The sequence below is a fragment of the Vulpes vulpes genome, chromosome 2 (assembly GCF_048418805.1).
Source record: "Vulpes vulpes isolate BD-2025 chromosome 2, VulVul3, whole genome shotgun sequence".
Taxonomy (NCBI): domain Eukaryota; kingdom Metazoa; phylum Chordata; class Mammalia; order Carnivora; family Canidae; genus Vulpes; species Vulpes vulpes.
In genome coordinates this window covers 41,421,515-41,438,951 of record NC_132781.1, presented here as the reverse complement: position 1 = coordinate 41,438,951, position 17,437 = coordinate 41,421,515, and the positions used below count along the sequence as shown (strand labels likewise).

The 17,437-nt window shown below is 37.0% G+C and overlaps 1 protein-coding gene across 20 annotated transcripts in view; it reads left to right on the top strand.

The window, feature by feature from the left end:
• Window positions 1-17,437, top strand: part of NF1 (neurofibromin 1) — a 264,921-nt gene that overhangs the window by 119,225 nt on the left and 128,259 nt on the right. For all 20 annotated transcript variants that reach the window (XM_072747755.1, XM_072747756.1, XM_072747766.1 and 17 more), the window contains 11 exons: window positions 474-547; window positions 775-858; window positions 7,563-8,003; window positions 8,380-8,519; window positions 8,786-8,908; window positions 9,357-9,440; window positions 10,103-10,219; window positions 10,855-11,036; window positions 11,154-11,365; window positions 14,815-14,976; window positions 15,112-15,215. In XM_072747755.1, the coding sequence (XP_072603856.1) occupies window positions 474-547; window positions 775-858; window positions 7,563-8,003; window positions 8,380-8,519; window positions 8,786-8,908; window positions 9,357-9,440; window positions 10,103-10,219; window positions 10,855-11,036; window positions 11,154-11,365; window positions 14,815-14,976; window positions 15,112-15,215 (1,723 nt within the window). The remainder of the gene's footprint in view (window positions 1-473; window positions 548-774; window positions 859-7,562; window positions 8,004-8,379; window positions 8,520-8,785; window positions 8,909-9,356; window positions 9,441-10,102; window positions 10,220-10,854; window positions 11,037-11,153; window positions 11,366-14,814; window positions 14,977-15,111; window positions 15,216-17,437) is intronic.

Here is a 17,437-nt window from a genome sequence, read left to right as displayed (position 1 = left end):
CCAATTGTGCTAGGAATGTAGGAACTACTTTGTAAGTTTATAGGATTAATTCAAATTGCTTACCTGAAACCTTTTCTACACAAGATAGGGTGAAAGTAAATAGCATTTGAAATAAATCGTTAACTTCATACTGAGCTTTTAATATGCGGTGTATTTGTTTAAAAACTGGCAGTATAAATTGCTGTCCGTTACAAATTTTATAATTTACTATGGCTGAACTATATATAGTGAAGTTCTAGACGGTGGCACATGTTTTGAGTAACTACAGATGGGAATATCGATTTTACGCTGTGGACATTGTAGAGTCTAAGTTAGATACCTTTCCTGTGAGGTTGGTGAAAGGAAGTGTTCACTTTTATCATTGAAGCATTGATTCTGCTCCTCCTCTGCCTTATGGGTTGGGCTTGCCAGCTTCTCCCTTGGCAAGCAGGGCTCTAAGTGCAATGAGTTGATTTGCTGTTGTCTTTGCTTAGGAAGAGCAGCACTTCAGAAAAGAGTGATGGCACTACTAAGGCGCATTGAGCATCCCACTGCAGGAAATACCGAGGTATGCCCTTAGCAACAGCAACAGCCCTCCCAGGCCCCCACCCACAAATGTAGAAGCCTCAGGTCATGTGTGTGTGACCAGAAATAGCTTTTGAAGCAAATCAAAGATATGTGCGTATTACAAGTAGGATATTATAATATGTACCAAGTTTGAGACCTGTCTCTTGCTGATTGATTTTTAGTTCTAGGTTTAAAGTTGCTTTCAAGTGGTAATTGCCTTCATTTTAGGCTTGGGAAGATACACATGCGAAGTGGGAACAAGCTACAAAACTAATCCTCAACTACCCAAAAGCTAAAATGGAAGATGGCCAGGTGAGTTTGTAAAGTTGATTTTGTCTTTTAACTGATCTGCTAGACATAGGTATTTCACTCCAATAATCTTTTGAGTCACTGTTAGTATAATATGTATATAGTTGTCGTAAGACTGTTATTTAGTTGTGGTTCATCTGAAACTGCATGAATATGGTAGCCACCAGCCACATGTGATTTTTTTAAGTTTAAATGAAAATCTAAATTAATTAAAATTAAATACAGTTAAAATTGAGTTGCTCAGTCATACAGTAACCACATTTCGAGGACTCATTAGCTACATGTGGCCATTTGCTATACTGCATTGGACAACACAGATACCAATGTTGCCAGTATTACAGAAATACTGGCCAGCATGAGCTAGAGATGATTTATGGTAGGGACCATTCCCTTATCCTCTTTCCTTCTCTTTTTCCATCAGAGTATTTCGTGGAATTTTCAGGAAAGGGACGACAAAGGTAGAGAAAATACATTAAAATTGAAACTACATTTTACTATTTCAGTTAGGTATTTTTTTTTTAAGATTTTATTTATTTATTCATGAGAGAGAGACACACACACAGACACACACACACACAGAGGCAGGGACACAGGGAGAGGGAGAAGCAGGCTCTACGCAGGGAGCCCGATGGACTCAATCCCAGGACTCCAGGATCACTCTCTGAGCCAAAGGCAGACGCTCAACTGCTGAGCCACCCAGGCATCCCTCATTTGGTATTTTAATTAAGGGATCTGGTGGGCAGAAGACTGAACTCCTAGGTTAAGTGAAATTCAAAAAAAATTTTTTTGGACATTTCATCCAACTATTATCATCTATTACCCCAGAAATTAATAATTGCATTTGTGTATATTTGATTTGTAATGGCCATATTGCTCTCATTATAATTAGATGTTAAAGCCTCCCATTGCTTTTTTCTTGTCATTCTTAATTAGAACAAGAGAAAAAAAGTTATGTTTTTGTAAAGCAAGAATATGTACCTAATGTCATTTGGAGAGGACATGTGGCCTTAGGATGAAAGGTTTTTTGGGGGGTAACATTTTATTGAGATATAATTTGCATATGACACAATTTGCACACTTAAAATGTACATTTCACTTTCTGCCACCTTTCCATGCCGCCATAATGGTATACATGAACATCTGGCATCAACTGTGCTATAAAGAGAGGCACAGGTTTTCCTTAGGCCATGTTCCAAAGTCATTGTCTAGTTTCCGACTGTGATGATGAAGCATGGTTACATTGGTGAGCTTGAAATCATTGATGACCACAGAGCTGGAAAAATGTTGTGAACCTCACAGGTAGATGTTAAACAAGTGTGGAGTGATCAGCCCTAGATTTCATGTACAACTCAGAGATCTAGAAGAATGGCAGAATAATCTGCATCCATCCTGCCAGTTTGGTTTCATTGTGCTGACAACTTCAGCTGGCACCCTGGACCATGAAAAAGCAAGGCAAAAACAGTGTATTTACAAAGTTCCACAACCATCACCCCAATTAAAAAAAACCCATACCCATGAGCTATCATTCTCTAATCTCCCCACCACCACCCCACACCCTGCCAACGCTTGGGAACCACCCAAGTGGTTTGCTTGGTTTGCTTTCTGTAGATTTGTCTGTTTTGGACATTTCACATAGTATGATTTTTTTTTTTCACTTGGCATAATGTTTGCAAGGGTTTGTTCATGTTAGCCAAAGCTTTTTCAAAGAAGTTTGTTACCGTTGGTTGGTATACTAGTCTATGACAAAAATATACTAGTGGCTCTTAAAAAATGTATATGATAATCTTAGGTTTGGACTTATTTTTTTCATCTTTCACATCAGTTTTTACTGGAATATAACATAACATACATATAAGAACATGTACAAATCTGAGCGGTAGTGCAAAATAATAGGAGGTGAACATACCTGTGTAGCCAGCACCCACATCAAGAAGTAAATCATTGCCAGCACATCGAAGCCTTTGTTATGTCCCATTTCTGATCACTAACAACCCAAGAATAACCATTATGCTGACTACTAAATAACAATAGTTTTCTTGTTTGTAAGCTTGATACAAATGGAGTGCTAGAGATATAGTCTCTTATATATTCTTTCTCTCAACATTGTGAGACTCATCCATGCTTTTCCATAACATTGTTGTTCATTCAGTTACTGCTCTAGGTATTTCATTCAACACACAGTCCACAATTTAATTTTCCTTCCTACTCTCTTGGGGCATTGGATAGCTATTCAAAGAATTTTGTTATTTTGAGTATTTCTGTGGTGAACATTCTTGAATGTGTCTTTTGGTGACCATCTAGATGTATTTCTGTTGAGTACATAACAGTGGAATTGCAGGTAATAGGGTATGCAGATACATCCATGGGGAATATAAATTGGTACAACAACTATTTTTTTTTTTTTTTTTTGGTATAACAACTATTGAATAAACTGGTGGTTTCACAAAGATTTTTAAAAGATAACTATCATCCAGTCATTAAAAGCATTCATTTTACTGAAACTAATATTACACTACGTGTTAACTAACTGGAATTTAAATAAAAACTTAAAAAAAAAAAAGAATTTCTTTTAGAGAATATGTGCCAAATGGATTCACTAACAGAGATCTATTAATTGTTTCTTATACCTACATGAACAGTTTTTCTATTGGTGGTTATCAAATTAGAGCCCTTTTAAGACTCAAAGCAGAAAGTAAAATATTGCATATACTTTTTCTAATCTAATTATGTAAAAAATTTTTTGAAGTACTTAAATATTCATTAAAATCAGAATTATATCAGGCCTGGGCATAGGTAACCTGTAAACATTATATTACTCTAATATAACGTATTCAACTACTAATAGAATTCACTTTGCAAGGGAATGGAACATTATTAAGGGAAATGTGAAATTATATCAGTGGAATAGATCTGAAAAGCAAGAAACTTGTAGTAACCGTTTGAACCCCATTAAGGAGTATATAAATAAGCAGCAGAATTCAAACTAGAGAAAAACACTAACCTAATTCTTTATGGACTGCAGAAGTCAAGACACAAAAGAGCCACTCAGAGGAAGAATGCCATTATCAAAAAAAATTTTTTTAAAAGATTTTATTTATTCATGAGACACACACACACACACACACACACACAGAGGCAGAGACAATGGCAGAGGGAGAAGCAGGCTCCATGCAGGGAGCCCAATGTGGGACTCAATTCCGGGTCTCCAGGATCACACCCTGAACTGAAGATGGCACTAAACTGCTGAGCCACCTGGGCTGCCCTATCAAAATGTTTCTATTTCAGCTCAATTTTAACTTATTTAATCTTTTTAATATATAATATGACAGAGTTCAAGAACATTTAACTGTAATTTGAAAACAGAGTAATCACTACTCTTTGTTCCCAAAGACAAGAAGAGATTAAGTATTATTGTTTCTGTTGGAGGGGAGTTAATCAGGAGTGCCAGAAAGTGCTGAAAAAAGCGAGGCTGAGTGATAAAGTATGAACCCTGTGAGAGAAAAGTCTTTAAACCTGTTGTGAAAACTGTACTTACTAAAGCACAGGTTGATGATACTACATTAAATGCTGTGAATTCACCACACCTGGTCAATAAAAATATACAACATGAACTTTGACTACCATGTAAAAAATTCTTCTTTACCTGTTGTTGCCTAAATTTTCAAGGCAGCCGTCAGTGAATCTCACTTGATATGGTCTGTAAACCAACATATGAAGCAACAGAGAAGTTTCTCTGCTTCATTTTTTAATCCTTCACAAAGATTAATTGAATCATATCAATTAATGATATGAAGAACTGTATCCCACAATAAAGTGCTTCCTTCCTTGCAAACGTTATCCAAATTAATGTCTATTAGAGCATCACTGTTGGATTGATGTTTATGCACTGCAGTTCCTTGACTAAGACTTAAATGGGATGCTGAATTGGGAAGATGTTGATGGAGAAAAGATGTTAGTTTCTGCAGGTGAATGAATCGGAACTAGCTGCTTTTCACACCCAGGTTCTTCATCAGAGTCTGCCTTATTTTTTTCTTATTTTGCACTGCTCTGGGATCTACTATGACTTATATCAACTGCACTCAGTGTATCATCAACAATATGCCTATCGTGGTGGTGACGGTAGTGGTGGTGACACTAGGGACCAATAAAATGTGGACAATTAAATGATTCATTCCCAGAAGTCTCCCCAAGAAAGTCATCAGAGTGTGTAATAGAAGATTCTTGAGATGCTTGTACTATATGAGCAGTGTTTAACTTCCCCCGAAATACCACGCTCTGGGTTTGGAGAGTGAACAGGCATCTAGCATTTGTATTTGATTATCTACTGTTGGCACTGACTCAGTGTTAAAAACTAGGTCCAAAAAAAAAAAAACAAAAAACAAAAAAAAAACCTAGGTCCTTTCTGATTCTGTCACTTGTCCCCCTTTTTTTTCTAACGGGCCTTGGGAATCGCCTAAGCGATTGATATTCTAACTTTCTGTTCTGAAGAGCTATACTTTTAGGAAGATTATGATCATGATTATCATCTTCATTTTCTTTAAGTGTTTTAATATTGCAGTGTCTTCTGACTGTACCTCACCCCTAGGGCTCCCAGTGGACTGGCTTGTGTAGCTAGAATTCACCTCATTTCTAGGTCCATCACTCTGCCCACTACTGCTACCGGGACCATTGCTTTCATCTTTACCACGGTTGGCAGTTTCATCAGAACTTTCTGCCTGGATTCCTCTGCATCTGAAAGTTACTGTTCCACATGTTTGGGTCTATTAATAAGTTCATCCATTTCAAGTCACTGACTCCATTTTGATGGGTAACACTATTATCAATACTTTAAGGACTAGCTGCAGGTGACTGAAGTGTTGGAGCTGCTCTTCTGAGCTTTTCTTCCTCTTTCTTATTTAACTTAATATTTAATAAAGATACAGAGGAACTCTGTTGTTTAGATAACTGAGCCTTAGCTGCTATTGCATTGTTCTATAACGCTTTTTAAAAATAATGCTTTAATTAACATTGATGCCAAGTATAATGTTTGTTCAGCATGAACATTTGGCTCAAGAGTTGAGACTGGATTAAAGAGATGTCTAAGTGGTATTAGATCCAAATTCTTAATAAATAAAGGAAATAAGTCACTTGTATACTGATTACAGTGTTTTGGCACTGCTGCAGCCCACATGCAGTCAATATGCTTGGTACTCAGTTGCCTTTCTGCTGCTAAAAAAAAAAAATCCCGTGGCACTGTTTAATAATCTTGGTATGTAAATTTCGTCTAAATATATGCTCTACCACATTGCTGGTTATAAGCTAGCTTGCAAGTTCTTTTGCAATGGACATTTCTGTGTCTGATACCAAAAATTCCTTATTGCACAACTCATAGCAGGTGTGAAGTTGCTCTGTTATCTTAGTCCAGCCAACCTCACAAAGTAGGTGACACAAATAATAAATTGCAAGGTCTAGGCTCTCTTTGTCAGAGCAAGCCTTTTTATCCAGTGGTTCTTTCACTTGCTCCACATTAAGTCATCATGTTGCAAGCTGCATTCTGTCTCTAATCTTGTTCAGAGAACTTGCATAAAAATACAGGTCCTAAAAAGGATAATGTGCTGCAGGACAGTAGGGATAATAGCCATATTCTGATTCTGATATTAGCTACAACTGTAATAAAAGCCTGTTCCATAAGAAAATGGTAGTTTCAGGAGTTCTGTATTCAAAGCAGTCCTTCATGGGAGAAAGGCTATTTTTCCAGTAAAACAAACATACATAAGGAGGCAAATGCAGTGGTACTTCTACATCATTTATATCACAGAATGCTCCTAATATGTTTCTTTCTTGGGTTGATATGTTCTCAGTAATAGGATGAGTATTAGCTTGTAAGCAGTGAGTAAGGAGAATTGAATTTGAAAAATCTTGGCCATATGTAGTAAGAGTTTTTCTTTCTTGTCTGTACTCCACAAACAAGATCAGATTTTTTTCAAGATTTCCTTCTCAGATTCTTGTAGGGTTTGATTTTTTTTTCTATTGTTTCTTGTCTTTCTGCGCTTCCTTCATTACAGCTACTTTCTGTGCTGTGGTTCTTTTGCTTGATTACTACCATCTTGCCACATGGAATCTGTGTTAATGTTTGCACAGCTGGTCCTAGAGCACTTGAACTTGGACTATCACTAATAAGCGCACATACTACTTGGTTGAAAATTTCCAAATGCTTATATTCCTTGAAGCAGAATAGACATTGCCTCTCTGTCCAGGAATTGATATAAGCAAATACTTGGAGTATATGTTCCCTTTTTTTTTTTTAAAAGATTTTGTTTATTTGAGAGAGAGGGAGTGAGAGAATAAACAGGGAGAGCGGCAGAGGGAGAAGAAGAAGCAGACTCCCTGCTAAGCAGGGAGCCTAATTGGGCTCAATCCCAAGATGCTGGGATCATGACCTGAGTGGAAGGCATACAGACACTTACTGACTAAGCCATCCAGGTGTCCTAGTATATGGTCCTTTCTGAGCTGCATCTGATTTGCATGTGTGTTCATTGCTACCTCCACTCTGTAAATCTCATCTGGCAATGAAATACCTGGATGTGACTAGAAATGGTGAAGTCTTGGCTTTTTTAAATGTAAAAATGTTCTTTTGTCATGGAAAAAATGTTGGATAAAGTGATTTTATCATGTCTCTCAACCAATTGAAGTTGAATTCATGCTTTCCATAAAAATTTTGTGTTTAGGCTGCTGAAAGCCTTCACAAGACCATTGTTAAGAGGCGAATGTCTCATGTCAGTGGAGGAGGATCCATAGATTTGTCTGACACGGACTCCCTACAGGAATGGATCAACATGACTGGCTTCCTCTGTGCCCTTGGGGGAGTGTGCCTGCAGCAGAGAAGCAATTCTGGCTTGGCAACCTATAGCCCACCCATGGGCCCAGTCAGTGAACGTAAGGGTTCCATGATTTCAGTGATGTCTTCAGAGGGAAATGCAGATACACCTGTCAGCAAATTTATGGATCGGCTGTTATCCTTAATGGTGTGTAACCATGAGAAAGTGGGACTTCAAATACGGACCAATGTTAAGGATCTGGTGGGTCTAGAATTGAGTCCTGCTCTTTATCCAATGCTATTTAACAAATTGAAGAATACCATCAGCAAGTTTTTTGACTCCCAAGGACAGGTAAAGTGTTCTCTGCTTTATTTTTCACCCTTCCCTATGAATAGAGTGATTTGTTTAATAATGAAGCCTTTTTCTTTTTGATTAATTTGATACTGGCATGAATATCATACAATTTTTAAAAAATAGGCAAAAAATTGCAGAAAAAATAATCCTCTGATGTAGGAATCAGTTTTAGTTTTTGGGAACTGTAATGTGTGAGTGTGCCAAGGGTTATAAATATCTTGGGTATGGGTATGAGTGTCTCTGCGTGTCTATTTGGATATATGCCTGTGGGTACATTTTTGCATGTACATGACATTTAGGTCAGACATTTGCATCACTCTATGTATGGTCTGTCTGCATTTTGATGCCAAAATGTATTTTGTTCTTTGTATAGGTTTTATTGACTGACACCAATACTCAGTTTGTGGAGCAAACCATAGCTATAATGAAGAACTTACTAGATAATCATACTGAAGGCAGCTCTGAACACCTGGGGCAAGCTAGCATTGAAACAATGATGTTAAATCTAGTCAGGTAAGCATTCTACTGAAATGTAACAGAAACACATCAGTATTGGTAATTACTAGTGAAATAATTTGCCATTCTTTATTGCACCCAAATTGGAGTATGACAATAAGGTAACCAGAAGTTATGCATGTATTCCTATAATGAAAATAAAAATACTACAACTTTAATAGTTAGATTTAATCATTTCACTTAGAGATCAAAACATTTAGAAAACCTTCTCTTTTGCTTATATCTGATATTTTTTTCTCCTGAATGTTTCTGTGTCTAAATAGATATGTTCGTGTGCTTGGGAATATGGTCCATGCAATTCAAATAAAAACGAAACTCTGTCAGTTAGTCGAGGTGATGATGGCGAGGAGAGATGACCTCTCATTTTGTCAAGAGATGAAATTTAGGTGAGTTCTGAAGAGAGCAAAGTGGAGTCTTGTAAATCTTCTGCTAAATGAAGTATAGAAAAATAATAGGTACTTGATTATCATGAGAAGGGGGGGGTGGAAAAGCAGCCTTTTACATTTCAGTTTTTCTCCTCCTGTATTTTCAAATTTCCCAAAGCTTTGTGCCCATGCCAGTGCTCCCTTTTTCTAAATAATACTGGGGCTAAGAATTGCTTCCAAACTGATACCCTGGCTAAGGGAATCAGTATCAATGGAAGATCAGTATCCTGGTTGCCTGTCAGAGCCCTTCCAATGCTTGGAGTCGGAGTGGTGGTATCTCTTTTATAAAACTCTCATGTCACCTGAGTGATTTGGCAAATTATTTGCATTATTAAAAAATATTTGTATGACAAAAAGTGTATGTGTGACTTAAAGAATTGTTGTTTTCCTTTCCCCTGCCATTCTGCAGGAATAAGATGGTAGAATACCTGACAGACTGGGTTATGGGAACATCCAACCAGGCAGCAGATGATGATGTAAAATGTCTTACAAGGTAAAAAAAAAAAAAAAAAAAAAAAAAAAATCCAAAGAGAGAGAAGGACTTCTAATTAAGTATTCACAGGTTTACTTGGGATGTTGATAAGTACTTCACCATGCCTATTATAATATGTGTTTTTTGGATATCAAGCTTTTGCATTTGAATTATATATATTAGTCTTTATTTTCTGTTTTTAACTGAAAGTTTTACTTGGAAAGTTAGTCGTCTATTTAGAAAGGATAATCTATAGTTGTTGGGAAATAAAAGGTATAAAGCCTTAGGCTTTGTTTATTTTGTAATTTGATAAAGGTAATATTTAAGGGACTTACTTGGCTTGAGTCTTTCTAAAAAGTAATTTCCTGCATTTACTCTAATGGTAAATACTTATTGTCACATGTCAGAAAATAATTAAACAACAAACTACATAATAATCATTCATCTGTATTTCTTTTGTGAGGCTTGGTTTTGTGAAAGTTATTATCATCATCTCCCTAACTTGAAATATTTTTGCATTCTGGTTGTGCATGTTAACTGAAATTATTTAGGTTGTACTGATAAACAGTTAAATAGGTTGTTTCTAAATTCCTAAAGTTCTCTTAGGAAGGTGTTTATTTGAGGGGAAGGTGGAGTGGAAGAACCTGAAAAATTTATATGGTCTTTAAATTTTCTTTCTTCAGAGACTTGGACCAGGCGAGCATGGAAGCAGTAGTTTCACTCCTGGCTGGTCTTCCACTGCAGCCGGAGGAAGGAGATGGTGTGGAATTGATGGAAGCCAAATCACAGTTATTTCTTAAGTAAATTTCAGTCCCCAGAAAGGCAAAGCAAAAAACAAAGCCCACATACAACAAAACAAAATCTAACCAAAGTGGCAAATGTGATAATATTTAGAAAATGGATCTCATTTCTTTGGTATTAAGGCCATCAGCAGCTGCCTATAAAATATAACCCATGCATGAAGCAATATTCCCTATGATAGGACTGAGTTAGGAAAACAGCTGTGTTTTGTGTTTCTAAGACAATAATCCAAGCAGTGAATTATTGGCAGTAAAACCCAGATCACCTCACTAAGTCCTTTAAAATAGCATTCTTAAAAAAAAAAAAAAAAAAAAAAAAAAAAAAAAAAAGCATTCTCTAAACTCTTTGGACCACTAGTTTTATATGGTAAACACTAAAAGTGATGCATTGACCAGGAAAGATTGCATCTGTTTCATGCCTATGTTATGAAATATGTACTGGCTTTGTCAAGATAAAATCATATTCAGCATAGCACACTTCATCATGAGCCACCCTGGCTGATTCCCCCAAGACTGGGGAGAAGCAGATACCCAAGACCGCTCATATGATGTACATGTCATGATTCCAGAATATCTGATTAGCTTTCTGGTGATGTGGCCTTCACCGTGTAAGAGTCAGTCTTTTTATTTCTCAGGTATTTCACATTGTTCATGAACCTATTGAATGACTGTAGTGAAGTTGAAGATGAAAATGCACAAACAGGTGGCAGGAAACGTGGCATGTCTCGGAGGCTGGCATCACTGAGGCACTGTACAGTCCTTGCAATGTCAAACTTACTCAATGCTAATGTGGACAGTGGCCTCATGCATTCCATAGGTGAGATAAAATGAAAGCTTCATATAGAAATTGCTGGTCTCACATGCCAATTCTTTAGGTTTTCAAAATTACTTCAACAGGCCATGTTAGTAAATGTACATCATCTGTCTATATCAGGTTTAGGTTATCACAAAGATCTTCAGACAAGAGCTACATTTATGGAAGTTCTGACAAAAATCCTCCAACAAGGCACAGAATTTGACACACTTGCGGAAACAGTGTTGGCCGACCGGTTTGAGAGGCTGGTGGAGTTGGTGACGATGATGGGAGACCAGGGAGAGCTCCCAATAGCCATGGCTCTGGCCAACGTGGTCCCGTGTTCCCAGTGGGTGAGTTCATTGAGGAAGTGTGGAACCAGGACTGGGCACATAGTAGGTCCTTCCAAATTTATTCATTCCAGGAATGTTTATTGCGTGAATTGCTAAAACTTTAGAGCCAGAAGAAACTTCAGATATTATTTGGGTGGTTTTCAGCTTTGGGAAAGTAGTTGGAACCTCAGAGTAGTGTTCTTACCTGAAGTATGAGGATCTTATTCCTCATACTGATGGTGAAACTCAGATTCCTTCCCTGTCCCACTGAAAAATTCCATTTAAACACTGATCCCTCCAGATATATATCTTTTAAAAAATTTTATTTATTTAAGAGAGTGAGAGAGTGCACACATGTATGAGTGGGGGGAGGGGCAGAGGCAGAGGGAGAAGGGGCTCAATCCCAGGATCCTGGGGTCATGACCTGAGTCAAGGCAAACGCTTAACCCACTGAGCACCCAGGTGTCCCCCCCCCCCCAGATATATGTATCTATATATAATATATAAATATATAATAAAAATATATAACCTATATTAATAATAGTTATATATTATAATATTATATATATATAAACCCTGATCAAAAGAAAATTAAAACCCTTGACATGGTGTGGTACTTTTCATGTATTAAATGAGATAATTAGGGTTAATTGTTGTATGTAGTTGTCATTAACGCTAGAGCTAGAATTAAAGGCTTGTGTGTCCAGGTCACAACTCTTTTCTATAATGAATTGCATGATTTTTTAAAAAATGTAGGCATATTTTTGCATTTGAAAATTATGCTGCTTGTTTTAAACATTGAAGATATTGACTGGTTTGGCTTCTCAATAAAAAATTGTCTTAAAACCATACTATTTTTAATAACATGCTAAAAATTTGAGAAGGGTTGTCCTTTTCCATGTTAAAATGCTATTCAGTTTATATTATACCAAAAGTCATTTAAGCCTTGTAAATTATAACTAATAAGGTAATTTGTCATTGCCTGTAGATTTGTTTCTGCTTAAAAGTTGTACGATCTTATTCCTTATACTTAAAGTAAAATTCAAATTCCTTACTCTGGCTTACAAGGCTCTACGTAACCTGGGCTCTGCTTCATTGTTGGCATTGTCTCATGCCACTCTCCTTGTTCACCAAACTTAAACCATGCTGATGGTGAAACTCAGATTCCTTCTGAATCTTTTCACATAGGACTTCCACCTTAGAGAGCACCCTTGCTGTTGCTGCCCCCACCACCACAGCTGCCTGGAATGCTTCTTCCCTCATCTCTTATGCGGCCAACTTCTTGGCCATTACTCAAGTTTCAGTGCAGGTGTCTCTGTTTTAATGAGGTCTCTTGGCCATCCAGCAAGAACCACACTTATAGTCATTCTATCACGTTATCTTGTTTAGTTTTCTTCTTAGCACTTATTCACTATGTAATATTATCTTGTTTATCGTTGCACCATAATGTGAGCCCTGTGAAAGCAGAGACCTTGTCTGTTTTGTTCACTGCTGTAGTGCTTGAAGTAGAACCTGGCACATAACAAGGACACTGTAAATAATTGTTTAATGCACAAAGGTGGAATCCCTGTTGGAGCTCTAAGGAGTTAGGACAAGGAATCTATTGAAACTCTCTTGTAACCTCACATTACAGAAATCTTCATGTTTTTTGAAAATGGATATTCTTCTGAATTACCTTTTTACCACCTACCTGTAATTAGCACTAAAAATTATCAGTAATTCTCTTAATAAAAAGGAATCAGTTAAATCTAAGAAGCTTTAATTCATTCTGTTTTTTGGTAGATCATTTCTAATGAATTGTATATGACTTTTTTTGAGAAAGACTTTTATAGTAGGCCAGTTATATTAGAGCTGTATCTAGATGAGAACAAAATACAAGATAACTTTTTTAAAAAACTTTCTCATTTGCAAATTTTAAATTCTGTTGCTTAACATTTTCAGAATTTTGCAGAAAAGGGATTAGATTGGGAAAAAATTTAGCGTAATACTTTGAAAACCTATTTTGTGACTGAATTATCTCTTATAGTTATACTTGATTTTAAAATGGAGGAAAGCTTTTTTTTTTTTTTTAAGATTTTATTTATTTATTCATGAGAGACAGAGAGGCAGAGACACAGGCAGAGGGAGAAGCAGGCTCCATGCAGGGAGCCCAATGCAGGACCCGATCTGGAACCCCAGAATTATCACGCCCTGAGTCAAAGGCAAAGGCAGCAGCTCAACCTCTGAGCCACCCAGGAGTCCCATAAAATGGAGGAAAGTTTTATATCTAGTCAAATATGTGTAGCATAACTGTATAGTGTAGAGCAGGATATTTGTGTCTTCTTTGGCTTCTAGATTCTATGGTTAGGATTGTGAAATTTTTTCCTTTACTCAGATATCAGAGTTGACAAAAATTAAAAGAGCTATGGTCACCGATCCTGGCTTTTATTGTCACTTCTTGAAGGGTGGGGCCTCTCTTCTACCCCTGTTCTCTTTAAATCTCTTTGTAGCATGTGTGGTTAAATAGTGATTGACTACTGCATCATTTTTGTTGAGTGTACCAAAAAATACTATGGGGAATTACGAGCCTTAGCATTTAGGAAGTAGGTGGGAATTAGCTGCCAACCCTGGCTTTGTACATAAATCTTGCTGATCGCTTGATTCTAAATGCTCAGCCCAAATCTTTTTCCTAACTTACTACAAATCCTGTAGTCTTTCCATTTTTGTTATTTCTCTGCTAAGCCCATTTTCAGTGTGCTGAATTTCCCTGACCAGCTGAGAATAGAGGTCTTGTGATCACCAGAGTCTTATTCCTGCTCACTGATTTCCTAAGAAAATGATTTGGGCATATCAAACTAAATTCTATGCCATCATGTTCTATTTCTACTCTCTTTGGTTTTGTCATAATTTGAACTGAATCCTGGATTTTTTTTTCTTTCTCCTGGTAAAGCCTAGGCCTCTTTTACTTTTCATCAGTTAATTCTTAGAATTAATAGCTGCCAAGGTGCCTGGCTGGCTCTGTGGGAAGAATATGCAACTTTTGATCTTGGGGTCATGAGTTCAAGCCCCACACTGGGTGTAGAGATTGCTTAAATAAATAAATTGCTTTAAACAAAAGGGGGCTGGGGCCAGCCCTGGTGGCCCAGCCGTTTAGCACCGCCTTCGGCCCAGGGTGTGATCCTGAAGACCCGGAATTGAGTCCCACTCAGGCTCCCTGTGTGGAGCCTGCTTCTCCTTCTGCCTGTGTCTCTGCCTCTCTCTCTGTCTGTCATGAATAAATAAATCTTTTAAAAATAAAAACCAATAAACCTGAAACAGCTGCTGTAGGCATGAAGAAATAGACACATGCACACAGAGAAACACCAGGGGGAAAATTAGTCACCATTGAACTGGCTTTAGCAGGTAGTTGATGGTTTTGGATTTACCTTACAGTTTCCTGCTTAAGAAAAAACAGGATTATTCACACTAACACAATTTTATTTTGTTCTCAGGATGAACTAGCTCGAGTTTTGGTGACTCTGTTTGATTCTCGGCATTTACTCTACCAATTGCTCTGGAACATGTTTTCTAAGGAAGTAGAATTGGCAGACTCCATGCAGACTCTTTTCCGAGGAAACAGCTTAGCCAGTAAAATAATGACCTTCTGTTTCAAGGTTTGTATCCATTTATCTTTTTTTTTTTGCCAAGGTATAGCAAACTGATTATGTGCAGAATATACAGAACAGAATTTCTTTAATGCAAGACATTTGGAGAAGGCATAATAAATTCCTGCTTTTATATTTCTTTAGGTATATGGTGCTACCTACCTACAAAAACTCTTGGATCCGTTATTACGAATTGTGATCACATCCTCTGATTGGCAGCATGTTAGCTTTGAAGTGGATCCTACCAGGTTTGTCATTCTCTCATCTACAGCTTGTCTTCACTTTTCCACTACCCTGGATGTGAACAGGCTCTCACAATTCCTCCTCTTGATTCTTAAAATTAGTCTGTTATTGTAAAAGTTGCACACAAATAAATTTTTCTCTAAAAATTTACAGGTATCTTTGAAGCCACCTCTAGGGACATAGCACTGTTACTAATGTAGTCTATTCTTTGCCCTTTTTTGGTGCATTTGCGTATGCAAATTATAATATAGCCACACTTATGAAATATTACATAGCAGGTAAAAAGAATAAGATTAATCTTTCTATGTCAACATAGATCTATGACATAGAGCTAAGTTATAAAAACTATAGATATAATGTAGATGCTTAATATAAATGTAAACATTGTATACATGGTTTTGCAACTTAATTTAATTTATGCATTTTTATTTTTATTCAACTTAATATATAGTGTATTATTAGTTTCAGAGGTAGAATTTAATGATTCATCAGTTACATACAACATCAGGTGCTCATTACTTCAAGTGCCCTCCTTAATGCCCATCACCCAATTGCCCCATCCCCCATCCATCTCCCCTCCAGCAACCCTCAGTTTGTTTCCTGCAGTTAAATCTCTTATGGTTTGCCCTCCTGTTTTTGTCTTATTTTATTTTCCTTACCTTCCTCTATGTGCATCTGTTTTTGTTTTTTTTTTTAAGATTTTATTTATTACTGAGAGAGACAGAGGCAGAGACATAGGCAGAGAGAGAAGCAGGCTTCCTGCAGGGAGCCCAATGCGGGACTCCATCCCAGGACCCCAGGATCATGCCCTGGGCTGAAGGCAGACACTCAACCACTGAGCACCCAAGGCGTCCCTCATCTGTTTTGTTTCTTGAATTCCACAAAGGAGTGAAATCGTACGGTATTTGTCTTTCTCTGACTGACATATTTTGCTTAGCATAATACTCTCTGGTTCCATCCATGTCATTATAAATGGCAAGATTTCATCCTTTTTGATGGCTGAGTAATATTCCATTGTGTGTATCACATACCCATACATACCACATCTTCTTTATCCATTCATCAAGACATCTGGGTACTTTCCATATTTTGGCTATTGTGGATATTGCTGTTGTAAACATTGGGGGTACATATGTTCCTTCAAATCATGTTGTTTGTATCCTTCGAATAATACCTGGTTTTACAACTTAATTTTTTTAACTTCGCTCTATGTCATAGATCTTTCTATGTCAATATAGAAAGATTAATCTTATTTTTTTCCCTGCTGTGTAATATTTCATAAGTTTGGCTGTATCATTATTCAGTCAGTACTGTGTTGATCAGATTGACTTTGTTTTCTCAATAAGTTTTTAAAATTATTATTTAAGTAATAATTGACATATTTTCAGGTATACAGTAATTTGGTTTGACAATTCTGTATATTACTCAGTGCTCTTCATAAGTGAAGTCATCACCTGTTACCATGCAACGTTGTTAGAACATTATTGACTATATCCCCTATGCTGTACTTTCCATTTTCATTTCCATGATCTATTTATTTTGTAACTGGAAGTTTGTACCAGTTAATCCTGATCTTCACCTGTGTCACCCATCCTCTCAGCCACCTCTCCTCTGGCAACCACCAGTTTCTAATCTGTATTTAAAAATGTGATTTTTTTTTTTTTTTTTTTGGTTCATTTGTTTTGTTTTTAAAGATTTATTTGAGAGAAAAAGCGGGCATGAGCAAAAGGGGCAGAGGGGGAGGGAGAGAGAATATGAAGCAGACTCAGCTGAGCATGATCCTGACATGTGGCTTGATCTAATGACCCTGAGATCACGACCTGAATTGAAACCAAGAGTTGATTGCTTAACCAACTGCACCACCCATGCACACTGCTATTTTACTTTTTAGATTCGATATAGGAGTGATGTCATAGAGTATTTGCCTTTTACTGACTTATTTCACTTAGCATAATAACTTCTGGGTCCATGCATGTTGTTGCAGATGGCAAGATTTCATTCTTTTTTAATAGATGAGTAATATTGCTGTGTGTATGTATGTGTGTGTGAAACACATCTTCTTTACCTGTTCATCTGTCAATGGACATTTGAGTTGCTTCCATATCTTGGCTACGTAGTGAACATAGGGGTGCGTGTATCTTTTCAATTAGTGTTGTCATTTTCTTTGGTAAATACCAAGTAATAGAATTACTGGATCATATGGTATTTCTATTTTTAATTTTTTGAG